General features: G+C 41.2%; 1 protein-coding gene across 1 annotated transcript; it reads left to right on the forward strand.

Annotated features, from left to right (window-relative positions):
- The first annotated feature begins 7,041 nt into the window (after window positions 1–7,041).
- On the forward strand, window positions 7,042–21,109 carry LOC128742243 (uncharacterized). Its single transcript, XM_053838539.1, has 3 exons — window positions 7,042–7,156; window positions 20,400–20,793; window positions 20,899–21,109. Exons 1-3 carry the CDS (start codon window positions 7,093–7,095, stop codon window positions 21,107–21,109), a joined length of 669 nt encoding a protein of 222 aa, XP_053694514.1. The 5' UTR covers window positions 7,042–7,092.
- Window positions 21,110–21,375: the final 266 nt, after the last annotated feature.

The following is a 21,375-nucleotide window of genomic DNA, read 5'->3' on the forward strand; positions in this document are numbered from 1 at the left end:
TACTCCTGGGAAAATTTCCTAATAAAAACTGATATTTTTTCTTTTTTTTTTTTTTTAATTCTATATTAAAGAGGTTTTCAGCCTGCGGCTGGTTCGCCTCTTTGATATTTTTTCTTATTTTTGACGATTTTCAGCAAGAGTCAAAGTCATCATGTGGGGCAAAACGCCAAAACCCGTGGGCAAAACGCCCCAAGTTTGCCCAGCCAGGCGTTAAACGCAACCAGAAAATTTACATATAATCACGTGTTGTATAAACTCCTAAAACTAGGCTTCAAAAATGAAGGAAGCGTTTATCATAGCGTTTGTTATAGCGTCCGTTTGCTGGGATGGGATGGATGCAATAAGGCTTATACAAATTTGAAAAATAGTTTATGTCTTGGTCTCAAAATATTGTTGAAGGGGGGGGGGCAAGAAAAAAATAATAACATTAAACCTTCAATAACCAAACAAAAGAGAAGAAACCAGCGTTTATTTTTCCATATTATTAACATTTTAATACAGATATTTTGTACAGTACTTAAATTTTAGTTCAAGACTTTCAAATTTCGAAATTTTTCGACCCAAGCACATAAAGTAAGCATCCTGGGAGAGATGAACCAGTTTGATAATAGTGGAGTGCCACAGGATCACCTTAGAGTGCCACAAACGTATAACTTGACCTTCATTTGAATTTTGTTTTGAACCTCCCTGTCACTCGGTTAGTTACCTTGCTTTTTTTAATAATCGAAATCCGTGTCCCTTACTAGTTCAGAACTCGGTAACCACGACATAGTATCATAGTAATTTCACTAATATATTGTTTAATTGATTGTTGCCTCCATCCAATTGGGTTCTCTTGAAACAAGGTAAATTAAAATGGAATCAAGCCGAAAGTCTGATTGCAAGCACCCCAATTTTCGACGTCGGGAACTTAAAGATTAAGCACAATAGTTGCCTGTGACTTGCAGCAGAATCAGAAAGCTTAGTTGGTGAAAGAAAGTTGGTCGAGACTAACGAGATAACTATAATTTTCCACATATTGGATAATTTAGAGATGTAAACTCATTGAGCTGTGAAAAAATCTGCTTGTCACTAAAAAAATGCAACAGATCAATATGACACTTTATTTTTTTGCCCCTTCACGTTTCGAAAATTTTCAAGGGGGGGGGGGGGGGGTGACATAAACTTTTTTTCAAATTTGTATAAGCCTAATGGGTTCATATTCATATCTCAACATAATTGGCAATAAAATTGATTCATTTATTTTTCTCCAACTGATGTGTGATGAAATATTGAGAGTTAAAGAATGTACATTTAGGTTTAAGGCAAATTCTAAATCCTATACAATACATAATATTGCTATATTTTTAATAAATAATCTGAAACAAAAAATGTACTGCAAATTAAAAATATTTTATAACTGTTCGATCCCATTGTGGTGCATTCTACCCCTGTTTTGTATTTTGAAGTTTTTTTTTGCAATTTATGTGAAAAACATGCCTAGTTAATGTCGTTTTTGTGAAGAATCATCGAGTATGACAGTATATCAATTAGATAGACTGTATTTATCATGAAATTTGCATACCGACTAGTGGCAAAAGCTTAAGAGAAAACCGTGATTTCTTACATGTGGAATGAGATCGCGGATAATCGCTTGATTTTATTGGATGTGGCTATGTTTGATGCTTTTACATGCTACACAATTATGAATTAGCTTGTTTTACACCAAAAATAAAATGCGCATTCATAATTTTACAAAATAGTTTCCGCGTTTTCTACCCCCCCCCCCCCCCCCACCGGTGCGTTCTGAACAGTCTTCCCCTACTTGTTATTTAGTCGCCCATTTTACTGCGAGATACGTTGCTGGTCTAACAAGCCAATCGTCGTATGTTCGAATATTGGTTGGACGGTGCTACTAGCGTCAGTAGGATCGTTGCACTAGCCCCGTGATTGTAAGATAGAAATCGATGCGTCTTCGTAACAACGGAATTCAACTGTTAGTTAACGCTGTGCTAACCGGTTTGTACCGCATCTACTGACAGCTAATAAATCATAAGAATAATAATAACTTTCATTTTGAAAATCAGTTCAGTGGTTCAGAAAACATGATTCTAAAAACCCGATTTAATCCATCTGTTAGTGAAAGGAACCTTTGTTATATCATTTTATTTGTCAAATAGACCATTTTATTACCATTTTATTTGAAATAGAATTCGACATGTCTTTAAACAATTTAAATGTGAATATTAAATTCATCAATATGTTAGTTTTCATCAATATGCTGTGAATTTGATATCTATACCTATAAAAATGGATTTCTGTCTGTCTGTTCGTATGTTCCTTATAGAATCGAAAACTACTTAACTGCATGTAGGGGTTTTTGGTGCCAGGGAAGGTTCTTATGATGGTTAGAGATCCCTCACCCCACTAAGAGAGGGGGCTCCCATACAAATGAAACACATATTTCTGAATAAATCGAGAACTAATCAAGCAAATGGAACAAAATTTGACATGTGGGTGTTTTTGAAGACAAGAATTTTTTCTGTAGTGTATTGAGACCCCTCCCCTCTTTAGAAGGGGAATTATGACCTCTCTCCCCTTTAAGAGTGGGGGGGAGTTCCATACAAATAAAATATAAATTTCCTCATAACTCGAGAGCCCCTCTCCACTTTAGGAGGGGCGGCTCCTATACAATTGAAATACAAATTTTTTCATAAGTCGAGAACTAATTAATCAAATGGAACCAAATTTGGCATGTGGGTGTTTTTGGAGGCATGATTTTTTTCTATGATGAATTAGGACCCCATACCTTTTGAGGAGGGGGGGGGCTTCCATACAAAAGACGTACAAGTTTCCTCATAACTCCAGAACTAATTAAGCAAATGGAACTAAGTTTAGCATGTGGGTGTTTTTGTAGGCAAATTTTTTTTCTGTGGTAAATTGAGACCCCTCGCCTCTTAAGGAGGGGAATTATTACTCCTCTGCCCTTTAAGAGGGAGGCTTCCATACAAATGAAATACAAGTTTCCTCATAACTCGAGAACTAATCAAGCAAATGGAACCAAATTTGGCATGTGAAGGTTTTTGGAGGCAAGAGTTTTTTCTATGGTGAATTAGGACCCCTCCCCAGGAGGTATAGTATAGTATAGGAGGGGAGGCTCCCATACAAATGGAATACAAATTTCTTTATAACTCAAGAACTAATCGCACCTTGGTGCACCAGTCAGTGTGAACTGGGAGTGCGCCGTAAATACTAAAGATAGAGCAATACTTAGTTCAGTAATCTAATGGATAATAATTTACTCTTTAAATGCCTCATATATAATATTTTCGAATTTTGCTTGGCTGAGGTGTTACAGTTAAAAAAGCAAAATAAGTTCACTGAGTGCAGGACAAGCAACAAGTAAGACGTGTTTGGGTCGCATACCGAAGCTGGCGTAATGGGTGATTTCCTGGTGGTGATTTGGTATTTCACATTTGGCGACCGTGATAGGTTTATTTCGCTGCTTCTTATCATAATAGCGAAAAGGAAAAACGAACATAAATTAAGCCATGGCTCAATTTCAACAGGAAATCACCCATTGCGTAAGCAAGCTAAAGCAGGTAAAATCTTGTACGGGCAAGGTTGAACAAAATGGCTACCGTGATAGCTTTAGCAGGAAGGTGTTTAATGAAGGTACTGTAGTTGTAGCGAGAAAGTGTCTCGAAAAGCGAGTTTGGAGGACCGTTGGCTTTGTGAACCGGAAACGCATTGAAGAGGACTACTTGTTCCTAGAACTAGTTTAAAAAACCACTGTTGCAGCCGCGGCAGAAGTTACCGAAAGTGTGTTGAGAGGACCGCAAAGTCGAGCGCGTTGAGAGGACCGTAAAAGTAAAGTTAGTTTAGAAGACCAATAGCTTTGATTTTTGGTATATTATTAGTAACTAATATAAGCCAGTCATCTGCTAAAACTCAACTTTATTGGTTAATGGGCAAATGAGAAATTACGGTCGGCGCACAAAACTACCCACCGCCTTTTTCGGGAAACTGCAGTATTACAAAAAAAAAACACTTATGAAATTGATACGATATCTTCAACAATGTTGTACAGTATTATAATTCTCATCTTTCGAAAAAGTTGTACACTGCAAAAAAATTATTTTTGGTAAAAATAATAAAAACATGAAATTTTCAAAATATAATTTTTTTGCCCTTCATTGGCCATTCATGTCACTTTTACAAAAAGATAGTATATATTGTTTTGTTACCGTTAACATGTCAAAAAGTAAAATTTTTAAAATATGCGCTTTTCTAGATATTTAACTTTTTAGTTTTATTTTCTTTTTTTTCAACGAAAAATTTTTTTTAACAGTTCACATATTTTTTTTAGAAAGGCAATTTTATTATCTACAACTTGCTACTTGCTGAAGACACTATTTCGATTAAATAAACCATTTTTCCAATAAAAAATATTTAATGGATAAGCACCATTTTTGGTTAGGCCCTTTTGAAAAAGCAGACGAGATCTTAAAACAACAATCGATATGATAAAATGACATCTTTTTTTAAACATAACAGCTATGCAAAGTTTCAGCTAAATCAAAAATGACAAATTCGAGCTAATTGCAATTGTCCCAATTCAGCTAAAGTTTCAAGAATATTTTTTCGCCATACATAATATGCGACCCTGATATGTACTTGATATTCTTACATGCCACGTAAAAATAAAAAATTACAGCTTATGTTGCATATTAGTAAAGACAGTAATTTAATATAACTTTTCATCGTTTATCTTTATATTTATCGAGTAAATGCATGGACATAGGACTGATTCGAGCATACTAGATTTGTAAACACGTGTCTGAAAGCGATTTATCAAACGATGTATAAATCATGCAAAATTTATTTTGGCGTGTAATGTGTGTGTAGTGTTTGCGATTCTGCAAACAAAACAGAATATAGCGACAAATATTGACAAATTGGGGCAAATAACATATACCCTCTCATAGAATCTCATGTTTTTAGTCTTGACCTTGAACCTTGACCTTGAAATGCGGCCATACATATATATTAATATTTATTTGAAACGGTGGTTCTACAATTGATGAAGGGACGGTAGTGGAAAGAAATGAAAATATTTTTTGGTGAGAGAACAGAAAGAGCGGAAAAGTGAGGAGGGGGGGGGGGGGGGTACTGATAGCTGCGTTTAACAAGTAGTCGTTTTGACTCCTACCTTTTGTCCAATGCTGGAAGGTGCATGAGTCGAACCGAACTATAATCTGAGATTATAACCGGATTCAAACCCACAACACCCGCCAGGGCATGTGGTTCGCTGGTACTTGTACCTTTGAACCATAGAGGCGCTGGACAAAAGGAGACTGCAAAACCCACTTATCAAGATAGCGACGCGTCTGGTTGGGGTATAGACACAAATTAGCCATCTTCCTTCGTCTATTGTAGATAACCACGGACCGAGAAGTTTAAATCTAACTTGTTTTTACTGGCAGGACGGTGACACAATGCCTTGCCTATGCCTATGACTTGCAAGGTACTACAGGTGTCGTTGTTCGTCTGTCAGCGTGTTAGCCGCGATTCTCAGCGCGGGTTTTCGGGGGAAGACCCCGTTCCTATGAAATAGACTAATCTCATGTTTTTAGTATTGACCTTGAAATTTATATGTATAAATTAATATTTTTTTTGAAACGGTGGTTCTACAATTGATGAAGGGACGGTAGGGGAAAGAAATGAAATTTTTTTTTGTCTATACAGAAAAATAAAGTCCAAGAAATGTAAGTAAGATGGTATAATAAAGCTTCCATTCAAAACCAGGTGGATTAAACCGTTTTTTTAAATATCATTCGATTACTTTGAACTCACTATTGGCGAATGACTTCTTTAAGGCGACCCCTGAGGTGGATCGTAAAGTGCAAAGGTTTCATTGCAGCGGTAACCATTAAATAGTAGGTACCATGGAAATTATATAATTTCAAAAATACTTCCGCGCACATTGATGAAAGTTTATTTATTCAGTCGTAATCTTTGAATCAGGTCAATAAGGAAGCCTGGTCGTTTTTTCAAGAAAATTGTCTCGATTGCGACATGATTTGGAAGGTCATGTCGTAGGTCAATCGTATTCTGTGACTTTGCGGCAAGCGAAGTCAACTTAAAATTCGAGCTAATTGCCAATGTTCCAATTCAGCTATAGTTTCAAGAATATTTTTTCGCCATACATAATATGCGACCCTGATATGTACTTGATATCCTTACATGCCACGTAAAAATATAAAACTCCAGCTTATGTTGCACAGTAATAATATATAGTAATTTAATATGTTATTTTTTCTCAGTATTTTGGAATGTACGCAAGTAACGTCGATCATTATGGCAAATTAAATCGGTAAGACCTTCGCTATTGCGCAACCGCGGCGTTCACTGTGGCGTGATTTGACCAAGCAAGACTCACGCACCAGGAACTGTGTAAGAAAAACCAATAAATTGCATTTTTCTTTTCCTGTCAGGCTAACAAATGGCAACTACTATTGATGTCTTCCGTAAAAGCACCTCGGTGACTATAATTGTGCCACCTTGCGATTGATTCCAATTTCACACCTGTTCCCTATTGTTCGTACTGTGCTGTGGTGTTTTTCTCATGTCAAATCTTTAAAAAATATGAATAAATTAGGTACATACACATACAATCGCAGTTGTTGCAAACCACCCACCGAATCACCCTTCACACCATTCGTACACAGTAGGCCAACGCTCCACTTCTCCAATGCATGCCGCAACGAATGCGCGATAGAATTATTTTCTGTCCATATGTGAAAGCGCCACAATTGTGGCTGACAAGCAAACCGAGTTAAACATTTCGCCAATAATGCTTACTGGCTGAATGTCCCTTGTGGCTGGGGAAAGACCCGGCACACGAATTCAAAAGCTTCCCCAACTGTGCTTTCGATGGAGCTGCATATAATAGCTTACTAGTCATGACATGGTTAGTTCAGTTGCCAGCAGCTTTTTGATTCGTGAAGACGTGATACGTGTGGGGTAGAACGGGTTCCAAAGAATAACGGTGCTTTGACAAAATTGAAGAGATTTCAACGCAAGTGATTTTACGGTCAACATACAGCCAAGATGAAGCAAGTTATGCTCTTTAGCATGCTTTTTGCAGTGATTCTGATGGAGGTTAAATCAGAAGGTAAATTGTGCCGGCGAAAAATGGACAGCAAATCGCATTCTATTGATGATAATGAGAGTGAACGTGAATCAGTTATTCCTAGCGGAACAGAGTTGTAGAACCGGTTAGCTCATCCCAGAGTTGTTCATGAATTGTGTTAAAGATATGATTCATTCATTGAGTGGCATAAAAATGAAATCATTTAATTTTTGATAATTTGTTTTATGCCGAATTGTAATGCACTGCATCGAAAAACATGCGATTGTAATGAAGTATTAAACAAATTTTTTTATAACCACATGAAAATACCAATTCAATTTTTCTGAACTAGAACTTGTGTTGTTGCCACACAATTGTTTGTGACAATGCAAGACATGAAATAAAATGTGATTATGTTAAATAAGTAAGTGTGAATATACGAAACTGCATGCATGTTTGGTTACTAACGGCCTCGTTAGTGTATCGTGAAAATGACAAATAGGGCAAGAGAAGGTATTTTCGACCCACTAAGCAATTGCTTCTATTTTTCGGCCTATGGCTTAGTTCTAGTGGCAGAACAGGTGGTTTTGAAAATAGGCTGAATGTAGAAACCTGCTGAAAATACCCTGCCGTACCCTAAAGTGATAATAGATGCTTCTATCACAAACAGCAGCTATTGTTTGTGGATAATGTACTCTAAATAGCAGAAAATTGTAATAGTTTTTTTTATTAGAATATGCATATCAGGGAGTGGACCCATTTTTTCTGTGATAATACGATGATACTGTGTGGTACTACTAGGCCGTTGCAAATCATTTTCAAAGTTTTTGGAAATTGGCTTGAAAAATCGGGGGGCAGAAAAATAATTTGTAGGGTATGAGTCAAAATTTTTTTTATAAAATCAATTGTCTGTGGGCTCTACAGTCTGAAAAACTCGAAAAATGAATGTACAAGTTGAGTTAACGCTTCTAGCACGAAACAAAAATGGAAATTCGAACAATGGAATTTCCGAAAATTGTCCAAAAAAATTTTCCTTCGTTTTTGTCTTTTTTTCGTAGATTTTTGCAAAGAAAATAATAACGTATATATTATAAGCAAGAATAGATTCGGTTTTCACGTGTAAACTTTAAATAAAAAGGCTTAAATCCAAGTGTTTTTGCTCGATTAAAAAATTCACTTTGTTTTTTTTCGCTCCTCCCTTCAGTGGCCGAACACTGGAAGGACAAAAACTTTTTAAAATATTTGTAGTGGCCTTATTTTGAAAGCACAAATATATGGGACCAACTTGTTATGGTGGACGAAACATTTGGTTAATCACAGAATTCGAATCAATAGTGGGACTTAAAATCGGACTTAAAAATGAATTTGAATTTTTACTTGAAAATTGCATTTAAAATTGAATATGAAGCTTTTAATGAAATAGGACTTGATATTGGACTCAAATTGGACGTTAAATGGGAACTGAAATTGAGAAATAAACCTGAAATTATACTTAAAATTGGACTTGAAATTAAACATAAAAAAGGAAAAGATAAGAAAGGAAACAAAAGTGCATATTGGTAGATGACTCATATTGAAATACATTTAATTTTTTTATAGGATTTATAGTTATAGATTTTCAGGTCAAATATTTTATTATTTCGTGTTCAAATATTGCGAACCAACAAGTTTCAACAGGTAAAAAGTTGTAATTACTGAACTTTTCAAAATAGATTTCAAATCAAACAACGGTCTTTCATTTACTGTAAGATATTTTATTGAAATACACCGAACCTATTTGCAGTAAAAATAGTTTTTGACGGTTAATTACAGGCTTGGTAAATGGCTGGATAATATAGTGCTTCTCAGTTTCTTATCCAGCAATTCCTATCCCTATCTCCTCGTAGTACCAGTCGATGGTTTTCCGGCGACATAAGGGGTTGGTGCAGGCCTTACAAGCCATTTGTAAAACACACTAGTACAGGAAGCAATATTGTAAATAAGGACCGGAACAATCGGTAGAGACCAATGCAACGAAAAAAAAAACTAGCGACTTATTGAGGGTCCACAAGTTTGATATTGTAGCGCTGCAGGAGGTATGCTGGAAGGGGTCTACTGTATATTCGTATGGAAATGGATACACCATTTACCCGAGCTGCGGCAATACACACGAGCTTTTACCGTGATGGCGACATGCAAAAGCGCGTGATTGGGTGGAGGCCAATCGACAGCCGTATGTGCAAGTTGGGGATTAGAGACCGTTTCTCTAACATTAGCATTATCAACGAGCATATCCCACACCTAGGAAGAGACGAGGACGATAAGGACGCTTTTTATGCGCAGTTTGAACGTGAATACAACAACTGCCCAAGACATTACGACAAATTCGTCACTGGAGACCTCAACACTTGGGATAGCCAGGAGGAGGAATTCAGACCGGTTATTGAAAAGTTCAGCGCACACCCGCTTACGAACGAAAATGACCATAGACTCATTGATTTTGCCGCCTCTAAAACATCACCATACGAAGTACCTACTTTCGGCCAGCCCCTATCTGTACATCTGGAGATCACTACAACAGACGGACACGCAAATCAACCACGTTGTGATTGCTGGAAGCCACTTCTCGAATATCATCAACGTTGAAACCTACAGTTCAGTCTATCACTTAATAGTTTTTTTTTGTATTGTTTATGCAGGGAGAAAATCTTCATAGACAGCACCTTCACGGTGCCGAATAGGATTGACAAGGTGCCAACATGCGCCTACCTACTAAAAACTCTTCTGCTGCCCGTTCCTGGACCCCTCCCGGAACTACCGTTAGGTTTTACTTCAGGAGGGAGGACGTGCCTGAGCACTCCGACTTATCCGTTACGTATGTGGATTCACACAACACCCTTGTCACTTCATACCGCCACTACCCTTCACATAGGGCCTGGGCTGCCCAATCAGCCCATTATTGACCCTAGCTAAGCTATATCAGGCCCTGTCGTTGCAAACGTTCTAGCCGTTGCAACTCCGTTGCCGCCCTATCGACGGCACCCCATGCACGCTGCTCAGCGCACATTCTCTGCACGATGTTGTCGGCGTTGGTGTCTTCCCCAACGACCGCAAGCATCACCCGCCGAGTGGTCGTGAAACGCGGGCAGTGAAACATTACATGCTCCGCCGTTTCCTCGGCTATCGTTTATTTTGGCCTCTAAGGCCGACTTGCGGTTGCTGATCATTACCGCTTCCGTCCTGTGGTGGGCCAATCGTAGATTGACGCCCGCCATCCAACCCTCTATTATGCTTATGGCGTCCGATGCCAGCATTTCCACCTCCTCTAGAAACTCGCCTACCACTGTAAGGACGATATCATCGGCGAAGCCCACCCCAGTGGGTAGTTCGAGCCTCAGCACCCCATCGTACATGGAATTCCAGAGCGTGGGGCCGAGTATCGAGCCCTGTGGAAAACTCGCTGTCACTTTGTACTTCTTCGCCCCATCCGCCGTGTCGTACATCAGCGTCCGGTTCTCGAAGTAACTTTTAAGCAACCTGCATAGATGGTTCGGTACCCTCATCCTATGCAGTGCTAACGCGATTGCACCCCAGTTAGCGCTGTTAAAGGCGTTTTTGACATCGACTGTGACTATGGCACAATACCTGTCGCCTCGCCTTTTCCGTTTCATAGGCTTCTCGGCCCTCTCCACCACGGACTTTATGGCGTCTACAGTGGACTTCCCCTTACGGAAGCCAAACTGCGTGCTTGCCAGTCCGACATCACTTTCCACCACCGGCGTCAGCCTGTTTAGGATTACCCGCTCTAGAAATTTGCCTAACGTGTTCAATAGGCAAATTGGCCTGTACGACGAGGGATCACCAGGCGGTTTCCCCGGCTTTGGCAGCAGTACCAATCTTTGGACTTTCCATTTGTCTGTAAATTCGCATACCTCTAGGCAATTCTGAAGCGTCTCTCTAAACATATCGGGATATGCTTGGATCGCCATTTTGAGTGCCTCGTTCGGAAATCCGTCAGGATCGGGCGCTTTCTTCGTTTTTAAACCCCTGGCAATTACGATGAGTTTCTCATTCGGGACCGGAATGAGGACATCATTCGATTGACCGTACGGGGCCTGAGGCCACCAAACTGGATCGTGTAGCGGAAAGAGCCCTTCCACGATGACTCTCAGCTTTTGGGGGCAGGTTTCCTGCGGAGCGGATGTACCCTTCACTTAATAGGTTGAACATACCCTCCCGTACACTACATCATTCTCTTGTTTATTTTGTTTTCAAGATTGTTTTCGCAACTTGGCTCGGTCGGATTTCAGGTAGATTATCAAGTTCATTTGAATCACACTGAGGGCTTCGTCAAGATGATGGCTCTCATGCCTGCTGTTCAACATAGCACTGCAAGGTGTTATGAAGCGAGTGGATATCATTCTGCGGGGCAACAAATCAACAAATCTAGTAAATTCGTCTGATTTGTCTTACTTACTTACTTATGTGATGAAATTAGAGATCGCCACTGCTGTCGGTTACCCGTCATGGCTTTTACCTGTCGCCAGGACAGATTCTCATCTACAGCCCGGATGTCGTGGGCTAGGCTGCGTCGCCATGAGCCTCTGTGCCTGCCTCTTCTACGCTACGCAGGCATACAGCAGTACGGATTTAACGTTTGAATTAAAGATTCGGGTTTTCGTACGTAGAGTGATCTGGTTTGAGCTCCAAATGTTTCGCAGACCTGCAAAGGCACCCCTGGCCTTCCTGATCCGTGTGGCTACATCAGTCTTGGTACCACCATCGAGCGTTGTCTGGTTACCAAGATATTGAAAGGCGTCTACCTGCTTAATTTGTTGTCCCGTTACTGTGAAGTTGGTGGAATTGTCAGTGTTCACTACCAAAGACTTAGTTTTCGCTACATTGACTGTGAGACCTGTTGCCTGGGAGCTCTAGGAGAGGTCATCTAACTTGCTCTGCATATCGTTTCGGCGTTGTGCGAGCAAGACAATGTCGTCGGCTAGGTCGAGGTCATTTAGCTGCGCCATTCCAAGGCAATCCTCGATTTAGTCTACTGTCAATTGCTCCAACTGATATCTCATCCAAACGATGAGAAACAGAAGCGGTGATAAAATGCAGCCCTGTCTCACGCCAGCAGTAACCTTTATGAGGTCGGACAAGACGCCGTCGTGCAAAACCTTGCACGAGAACGCCTCGTACTGAGCCTCGATGAGATGGACTAGCTTATCTGGAACTCCTCACGCCGAAGTGCGCCCCAGATGTTTTCATGGTTGAGTTGGTCGAACGCCTTTTCGAAGTCAATGAACACCAGCAGAAGAGAGTCCTGGAATTTGTTCATCTGCTCCAATATAATGCGGAGCGTTGTGATATGGTCTACACATGATCAGCCAGCACGGAATCCAGCTTGCTGCCGCCGGAGAGTTAAGGTTTGATTAGTGGTGAATACGTCTAAAACCAAGTATCTGTTAGCAGGAGGAACCGAGCGCGATCGAGCTCGCATAGGCAATAGTGTGGAACCCACCGGCAATAGTGTCCACCACATCCATTTGTATACCTCGGGTCGTTGATGACGTCGGATAACAACTGAAGCTGAGAAATACACAAACGTATTCTTGCCGGAAGCCGTGCTTACTACGAACTCCACAAGACCGTAAGGTCTGGTGAGCTTCCCCACCGTACCAAATATACCATGACAAAATGCTAATAAAACTGATGGTCCTCTGAGGGCACGAAACGTAGACAATGCTTGACGGGGACTTGAAAGCACTGCCCGTTTCTGAACACCGTGTGCTTAGGACCATCTCTGGCAAAGTATGTGAGAACGATGTAAGGAGGAGAAGGATGAACGGTGTAAGGAAGAACGGTGTAAGAAGGAGAAGGAAAGTAATAGAGGTCAGTAGATCTAGGAAAATAAATAAGCTTAGATAGAGGTGATCTCTACGGGGGCTGCCCCCCGCAGTGGCCGGCGCTTCCGACGGTAGGTTGTCGGTAACACTCGCGGCCTGTGGCCGTCTCGCGCTGAATTATCTAATGTTACTATTGATAGTTTTTGGTGGACTTGTTATTGATTAATGTTTTATGTAAGAGTCTAAAATTTTTCGAGTTCGATTAGTTTTTGAGTTACGCATAAATTTCTGTGTTATTTGTATGAGAGTCCTTATCCCCTTACCACAGGGGTGAGGGGTCTCAAACCATCATTAAAAACTTCCTGCCCCCAAAACCCCCCACATGCCAAATTTGGTTCTATTTGCTTGATTACTTTTCGAGGTATGAGGAAATTTGTATTTCATTTGTATGGGAGCCCCGCCTCCTAAAAAGGGGGAGGGGTCCTAATTCATCATAGAAAAAATTCATGCCTCCAAAAACACCCACATGCCAAATATGGTTCCATTTGATAAATTAGTTCTCGATTTATGAGGAAATTTGTATTTCATTTGTATAGGAGCCCCCCCTCCTCAAGCGGGGAGCGGTTTCTTATAAAATAGAAAAAATTCTTGTCTCCAAAAACACCCACATGTAAAATTTTGTTCCGTTTGCTTGATTAGTTCTCGAGTTATGTAGAAATTTGTGTTTTATTTGTATGGGAGCCCCCCCCTCTTAGTGGTGAGAGGGGTCTCTAACCATCATAAGAAACTTCCCTGGCCCCAAAAACCCCGTGAAAGACGTTTACTAGCATGGAAGACGGTCTCAATACACGTTGCGATGCACGGAAGTTCATCATGGACAGGAGCTTCGGTGAGTCAATGTCGCCATTCAGCACTTTAGCCACAAGTAATACCTGTTGTACTTCGTGACGCCAAGCAGATGACAGCGATCTGGATAAGGCGGAAGATTGTTGGAATCTCGCCAGGGTAGATCTTTTAAAGCCAGACGTAGAAATAAAATCTTCTTTGCACACGTTCGATTCGCCGGCTTCATGCAAGCTGGTGCGGAGTCCAAACCACGCATGCGATTTCAAGTAGAGAACGTACAACGGAGCAGTACAAAGCTTTCAAACAATGAGGATTTTTGAAGTCCCGTCCTATTTTTGCGATGAACCCAAGTTGCTTGCTTGCTTTAGAAACAATTTCCGTTCGGTGCCTATCAAACATCAGCTTACAGTCCAGAATAACACCAAGATCGTTAACGTAGTCGACTCTGGGTAACGCTTGTTCATCAATACTATACTCAAAAATAATGGGCGATTGAATCCGGTGAAATGTAATCACCTCACACTTAGTAGTGCTTATTATCAGCGAATTTAGTTTACACCACGTCACAAATTTATCTATTAAAAACTGGAGACGATAACAATCCTCGATGCAACGAATCGTCAGATAGATCTTTAAGTCATCAGCGTAAACTAGCCGGCAACTATTTCCTATGGCATTTGCTGCGTCATTGAAAAAAATTAAAAAGAAAAGGGCAAAGCGTGCTACCCTGTGGTACACTTGATGTGTTTGTAAACGTAGGTGATAATTCCGATCCAATCTTAACTTGCAGTACTCTATCACATAAGAATGATTTTAGTTACGTAACAAACTAATATGAGGCTGCCAAACGTAGAAATGTGATCAAATTGGTCGAATGCAGCTTTCAGGTCTGTATAGATTACATCGACTTGCGCTTTATGTTCAATATTCCCAGTGTTGGGCACCGCTAATTCGCTAATTCGCTAACCGATACAATTTGCTCGATAATCGTGGAAATTTCACTAATCACTAATCGCAAACTGCAAATTAACAGTTACTGTTTATTTTTAAACATATCGCAATAACTTGCATTGTAATCTATCGCTGTACAAATTATTTGTAATTTACATTTATTACATGGCTTTTCTTAATTTACCTAAGATCAAAACCTATTATAATGGATAAAATGCTTTACAGTTTATTAATTTTAAAATAAACAGCGGCACTTCATTTGGAATCATGGCCCAGCAACAATTCTGCTAGTCTGAGTATAAATTATAAAGTACAACTAGCGTTTCTCGATTGGTCGGTTAGCGAATTAGCGAATTAGCGGTGCCCAACACTGAATATTCCGAATGCAGTTTGTCGTAAAATCGGGGAGGTTCGTTGTCACGGAACGACCAGGGACAAATCCATGTTGATCGGAGGATAGTTCCTCGTACTACTCATAACAGTGCTTACTTACTTACTTAGGTGGCTTGCCGTCCTAAGACAAAGCCTGTTGAACAAAGTTTCTCCATGTAACTCGGTTGAGGGCTACCGCTCTCCAATTCCTCCGACACCGAGTACTCTCCGTCAGATTTCGCTCCACCTGGTCTAACCATCTTACTCGCTGCGCTCCTGGTCGTCTTGTTCCTACCGGATTTGAGGCGAACACCATCTTTGCAGGGTAATTGTCCGGCATTCTTGCAACATGCCCTGCCCATTGTATCCGTCCAGCTTTAGCCACCTTCTGGATACTGGGTTCGCCATAGAGCTGTGCGAGTTCATGGTTCATCCTCCGTCGCCATACTCCGTTCTCCTGTACGCCGCCGAAGATCGTTCTTAGCATTCGTCGTTCGAAAACTCCGTGCACCCGCAGGTCCTCCTCGAGCATTGTCCATGTTTCATGCCCGTAGAGAACAACCGGTCGAATAAGCGTCTTGTACAGCGTGCACTTTGTACGGGGAATTAGTCTGCTCGACCGTCATTGCTTGTAGAGCCCATATTAAGCACGACTTCCACTGATAATACGCCTCCGAATCTCACGGCTGGTATCATTGTCCGCCGTTACCAGTGAGCCAAGGTAAACAAATTCGTCGACTACCTCAAACTCATCGCCGTCGATCAATATACTACTGCCCAAGTGGTGTCGTTCGGCCTCGGTTCCGCTGGCCAGCATGTACTTTGTTTTAGACCTTTAACCCAATCTTTTCTGCTTCGCGCTTTAGTCTGGTGTACTGTTCAGCCACCGCCACAGATGTTCTGCCGATAATATCCATGTCATCGGCAAAGCAGACGAATTGACTAGATTTGTTGAATATCGTGCCCCGCGTGTTGATATCCGCTCGGTTCATAACACCTTGTAGCGCTATGTTGAACAGCAGGCATGAAAGACCATCACCTTGACGAAGCCCTCTGTGTGATTCGAATGAACTTGACAATCCACCCGAAATCCGAACACAGTACTGTGTACCATCCATCGTAGATTTAATCAGTTTGATGAGCTTCCTGGGGAAGCTGTTCTCGTCTATGATTTTCCATAGCTCTTTCCGGTCGATGGTATCATATGCGGCTTTGAAGTCAACGAATAAGTGATGCGTGGGAACTCTGTATTCACGGCCCTTTTGGAGGATTTGCCGCAGTGTAGATATTTGATTCACTGTAGACCGACCTTCGACGAAGGTTTGATAAGTTCCCACAAATCTATTCGCAATGCACTTTATAGGCGGCATTGAGAACGGTGATCGCTCGATAGTTCTCACAGTCCAACTTGTCGCCCTTTTTATAGATTGGGCAGATAACCCCATCTTTCCACTCCTCCGGTAGCTGTTCCGTATCCCAAATTCTAACAATTAGCCGGTGCAGACAAACGGCCAGCTTTTCTGGTCCCATTTTAATAAGCTCCGCTCCGATGCCATCTTTTCCAGCTGACTTGTTGTTCTTTAGCTGCATGATGCCTTCTTAACTTCGCCTATCGTTGGGGCCGGCACCTCTTCCCCGTTTGTTGCACCGTCGAAGTCGCTTTCCCCGCCGTCATGGTTCTCCGCCTGGGCGCCATTTAGGTGTTCGTCGAAGTGCTGCTCATAACATATGTTACATACTCATAACAGTGCTTAAAATCATTTCGAACAACTTGGATGCAGCCGATAAACTGGTAATCCCACGGTAGTTTCGTACATTTAGACGATCACCACTCTTTTAAACCGGGAACATATACGAATATTTCCAGACCTCAGGGTCCTTGAGACAACGGTTCGTTGAAAATGCAGCAAATTAAAAATAGTTAAAAATGACGGGTTCTCTAATACGGTCAAAAGAAATAATGGTACACTTCTCAGGATTGACGAGCACGCAGATTGCACCAATTCGTAAAGGTCTCAAGCTCTTGTTGAAGACAAATTGCATCGTCCTTGGATCATATCTTCAAGTACAACTTCAAGTCGTCAGTGAAGGATAAATGAGGACCTTAGAGTACATAGTTGACATCAATGAAGTACAATAGGAAAATTAACAGTCCCAAATGACTACCTTGTGTGATTCCAGATGAGGCCGGAAACCCATTTGATTGAAAACCTGCAATTGTCGCAATCAGTTTGCAAACAACGAGACAGGGCCGGCGCTAAATAATTTGTCGCTCCACGCAAATTCTCATTTCCTGTTACTTCAGAAACTTCATCCTCATACCTTGCTACTTCATCGAAGATGAATCTGCTGATTGCGGATTCTGAAGAGATTCGAAAATCTCTCCCGGGAAATTTCTAAATAATTTAATATCATCAATGCCCCTTTCCCACCACGTTTATCTGAGTGTTTTGATTGTTGTGTTTTGTTGCGAATGGATTTTCATCAGAAGGAGGTAGAGTGCAAACAAGCGAAGAATGGCGCAGGCGTATGAACCATGCACTGCAGGCACTACTTGGAATGATTCTCAAAGTACGCTTGTCAAAAGTTGGGAGAGTACGATGGGTCGGTCTCGCGACTACCGGATGTCCATGCAGTGAATCTGTGTTCTCTTCTAGAACTTCATCGGGCTTAAGGGCCCCATACACGTACGCATATGTTGGGTTGTAAACGAATAAAATGTTGGCGGGTCATTCAGGTCGAGCGACAAGCTCAACTTCTTATTTTGCCTGCTTGGTTCGAGGCGCTCGTACACAGGCGAGAGTGTTGACCGAATATGAATTTACCAACATTTTCGGCCAACATGTCCGTACGTGTATGAGGGCCTTTAGGAATAGAGAGACCCAATTTACTAGATGGCTCAACCATGTTGAAGCCGATTGGTTTGTTTCGAGATGCTCAACGAATTGGCGGCAAATAGCCCAGAACCCAATACAGCGGACAGTAACTCTAGATACACCATTTGCCATCCCGGCTTTATGCTGCTAAAGAAGAAGGAAGAAAGTTTTATATTAACCACTTATTTATTTAATGCTACAGTTTTATTTAATGTAGGCGAAATGGCGCCCCCTCGATGAGGCGCTCTAAGCAGCTGCTTGTTTTGCTTAAGGGAAGCACCGGCCCTGCAACGAGGTACGAACTGAACCAACGCAACATACTGCCGCTGATACAGAGTCTTTCCAATTTAGCAATCTCAATAGCATGATTGATTTTGTCAAACGCCGCAGACAAATCCGTATAGATGACGTCCGTTTGAGCGCGACCCGCTAGGCTTTCCACAATATATGTTGTGAGACAAAGAAGGTTCATAGTGGTTAATCTACCTGCGATGATGGTCCATGTTGGTCATCACTCATGTAATGTTTACAGTGCGACAACAGCGGAGTCATGACTACAACCTCAAATAACTTGGAAATGGCACACAATGACGAGATTTTTCGGTAGTTGTTGACATCTTTCCGATCCCCCTTTTTGTGTACAGGAAACATTTGAGCGGTTTTCCATGCAAGCGGAAATACCCCGCTCGATGTCGAGCATAGTCGATGATTTTAACGTTAATGCGGCTCGAGAGATCATTTCTTCCTTAATGTTGAGCGTACACAGAGTATTCACGGTCATTAGCGAAACATTGCAAGCAGCTTGTGTAATTCGGTCGTTCGGGATGACTTCGTCGCAAAAGGTTCTGGCGAATTTATCGGCAAAGAACTGGCAGATATACTGGGGCTCCGAAGCAACCTCTCCGTTGAGCTGATGCTGATGCTGATGCGATGCTGATCTGACATACCCGTCGTCGTATGTTTGAATCTCGGCTAGGCGATGCTGCTAGATAGAGTCAGTAGGATTGTTGCGCAAGCTGTCATTGTCATGTACTCTAATGGCTGTGAAGTCTGTCGATAAAGAAGGGTCAAGTCTTGGAAAAAGACGGTTAATCCCAAGGTTTTCACCCATATTCTGTATTTCGAACGAGTTGAAATATTTCGATCGACTTGGCAAATATTTCGTTCGAGTTGTTTTTTCATATGAAGATCTTTCGTTCGAACCGCTGTTTTTTCGAACGAAATGTCAGTTTCGATCGAAACATAAACTCGTTTGAAATACAGAATAGGGGTGTTTGCTTTTTTTTGAAAATTCTATCAAAAGTTCAGAGTATCTCACGGAGTTTTATGCCATGAGCTGAAATGTGCAGAAATTACCTTCCATCGATTAGTCAATACATTTGTAAGATGATATCAGTCCGGCTTCAAAGAAGGCCGAACTACAACGGACCACATTTTTAAATGTGAGAATTTCGGATGGTCTGTAGACCTTTGCACAAGGAACTTCGACAGGATTTTTAACATTGCGCTAGAAGGTGTTATGGGGCGATTTGCGTTGAACATGCTGGGTAGGATTTTCCACAAATCTGGTAGAACATTCGGAGCAAAATTTGGCAAGCACTGGAAACCCGCGGGATTGGAGCCTGGCGAGCCATGGACCAACTTAAGTGGCAGAATTATTCTGTAAAGTCCAAATAAGATAAAAGTCTTGTGATTTGTGAAACCGTGTGAAATTGTGAAAAAGGAATATTGAGAACGTTAATGACTCGTCTTTGGTATTATTTAATTGAACAGAAGCTGGTCCGTTAATTAAAAATATATAGAAACTGCAGAAATCACTTTTTATTTGGCACTATGCTGTACTACTGTGAAAAGAGTTGAATGACATTCTGCCAGCTCGTCGGTATCTCCGCTCAGTATTTGACAGAAATCCTCCACCGTACATCCAGAAAGTGTTTATCAATTACATATGAAGATTCCGTTGGAAATCACGATACCTACGTACAAGTGGGGCCTTGTAACTGCAAGACTACAAGACTAACCGCAAAAATTTTGACGAGTGACTGTTTTGGCAAAATTAGGTAAATTCAATGTCCGACGACGTATACATGGAGCGTATTCACAGACCTACACCTTGTCTTCGTGCTCTTTTGCCAGGACAAGTTTTAAAAATTGTACTGGCTCGAGAAATGTAATGAACAGTTGGCATGTAGAGTCAACTATAATTTGGTTGGTGGGTCGATGACTTTAAATTGTTCTTTTATCTAAGTCAGTGCGAATCAAGGTATTGACTTTCACCCAACAAGGAAAAATTGCACTCGGCTTAACCAAAACTGCTAAAAATATACGCGGATCGTGATTATTATTTTATAGGATCCGTATAAAAAAATTCGGAGCAAAACATTTAAATTAAAAACTTTTTTATTTCACTTGCAGAGAGCCGATTTGAGCAGGACTTGGGTGAGCAGTTCAAGATTGATGCATCCACACGTGGACTTCAAAAGGTTAATTTGCGATGCGGTGCCGATTCGATGCGGATCGAACTGAAGACAGAGGAGGACTTCGATGGCGTAATGTACACGAGGGGCAGTTTCTACAAGCAGGCTGAGCCGTGCTTCGTGAAACCAAAGCGAGCTGGAAAATCGTTGGAAATGAAATTCAACCTGGATCAGTGTCAGACTATCAATGAGGGAGACGTGTACTCAAACATCGTCGTCGTGCAGCATGATCCCGATCTAGTGACTCCAGGCGATGCTGCGTTTGCTGTAGAGTGTGATTTCCGTAAACCCCGTGGTGTGACTGTCAGTTCACAATTTCAGGCCAGAGATAGGTAAATTTGTTGAAGTGTTACTATATTTCGAATTTCAACACGTTCGTTTTATTTTTATTTTTTTGCACAAAACACAACACTACACTACATCGTGTTACTCTACAGTGTCACACCCACATCGCGCATCACTTTGACAAGTCCCGATCCTTCGGCACCCACGCAAGATCACAACGACCAGAACTCAGTTTTCAGCGATACAGATACGGTTTCTTTCGTACCGAGCCACTTCACTAATCAAACCAGCGAACAACAACAAGTGAAGGGTTCGGTGGAAACTGTCGAAATTTCCTCTAATAGAATCACCGACGAGTTGTGAATCTTTCCACTTTAAATCTCAATTTGGCGGCATTATAGAAAGGCTCGAGTTCTCTGTACTACTACAGCATCTAATATTTCTTTTTTCCGTATATTTCAGGCCTGTCTTGCAGAAAGTTAACGCTACTCCTTCGCATCCTTCCGAGAAATAATCCAGTCATCCATAATACTATTGCTTCTAACTTTTTTAAATGCCAAACTGAACCTGAACTGAACTGATTACTAATCCTACATGATCTATGTATTTCATTTGCAGTAGTCTATTAC

Source organism: Sabethes cyaneus, chromosome 3, assembly GCF_943734655.1.
Source record: "Sabethes cyaneus chromosome 3, idSabCyanKW18_F2, whole genome shotgun sequence".
In the NCBI taxonomy this organism is placed as follows: Eukaryota; Metazoa; Arthropoda; class Insecta; order Diptera; family Culicidae; genus Sabethes; species Sabethes cyaneus.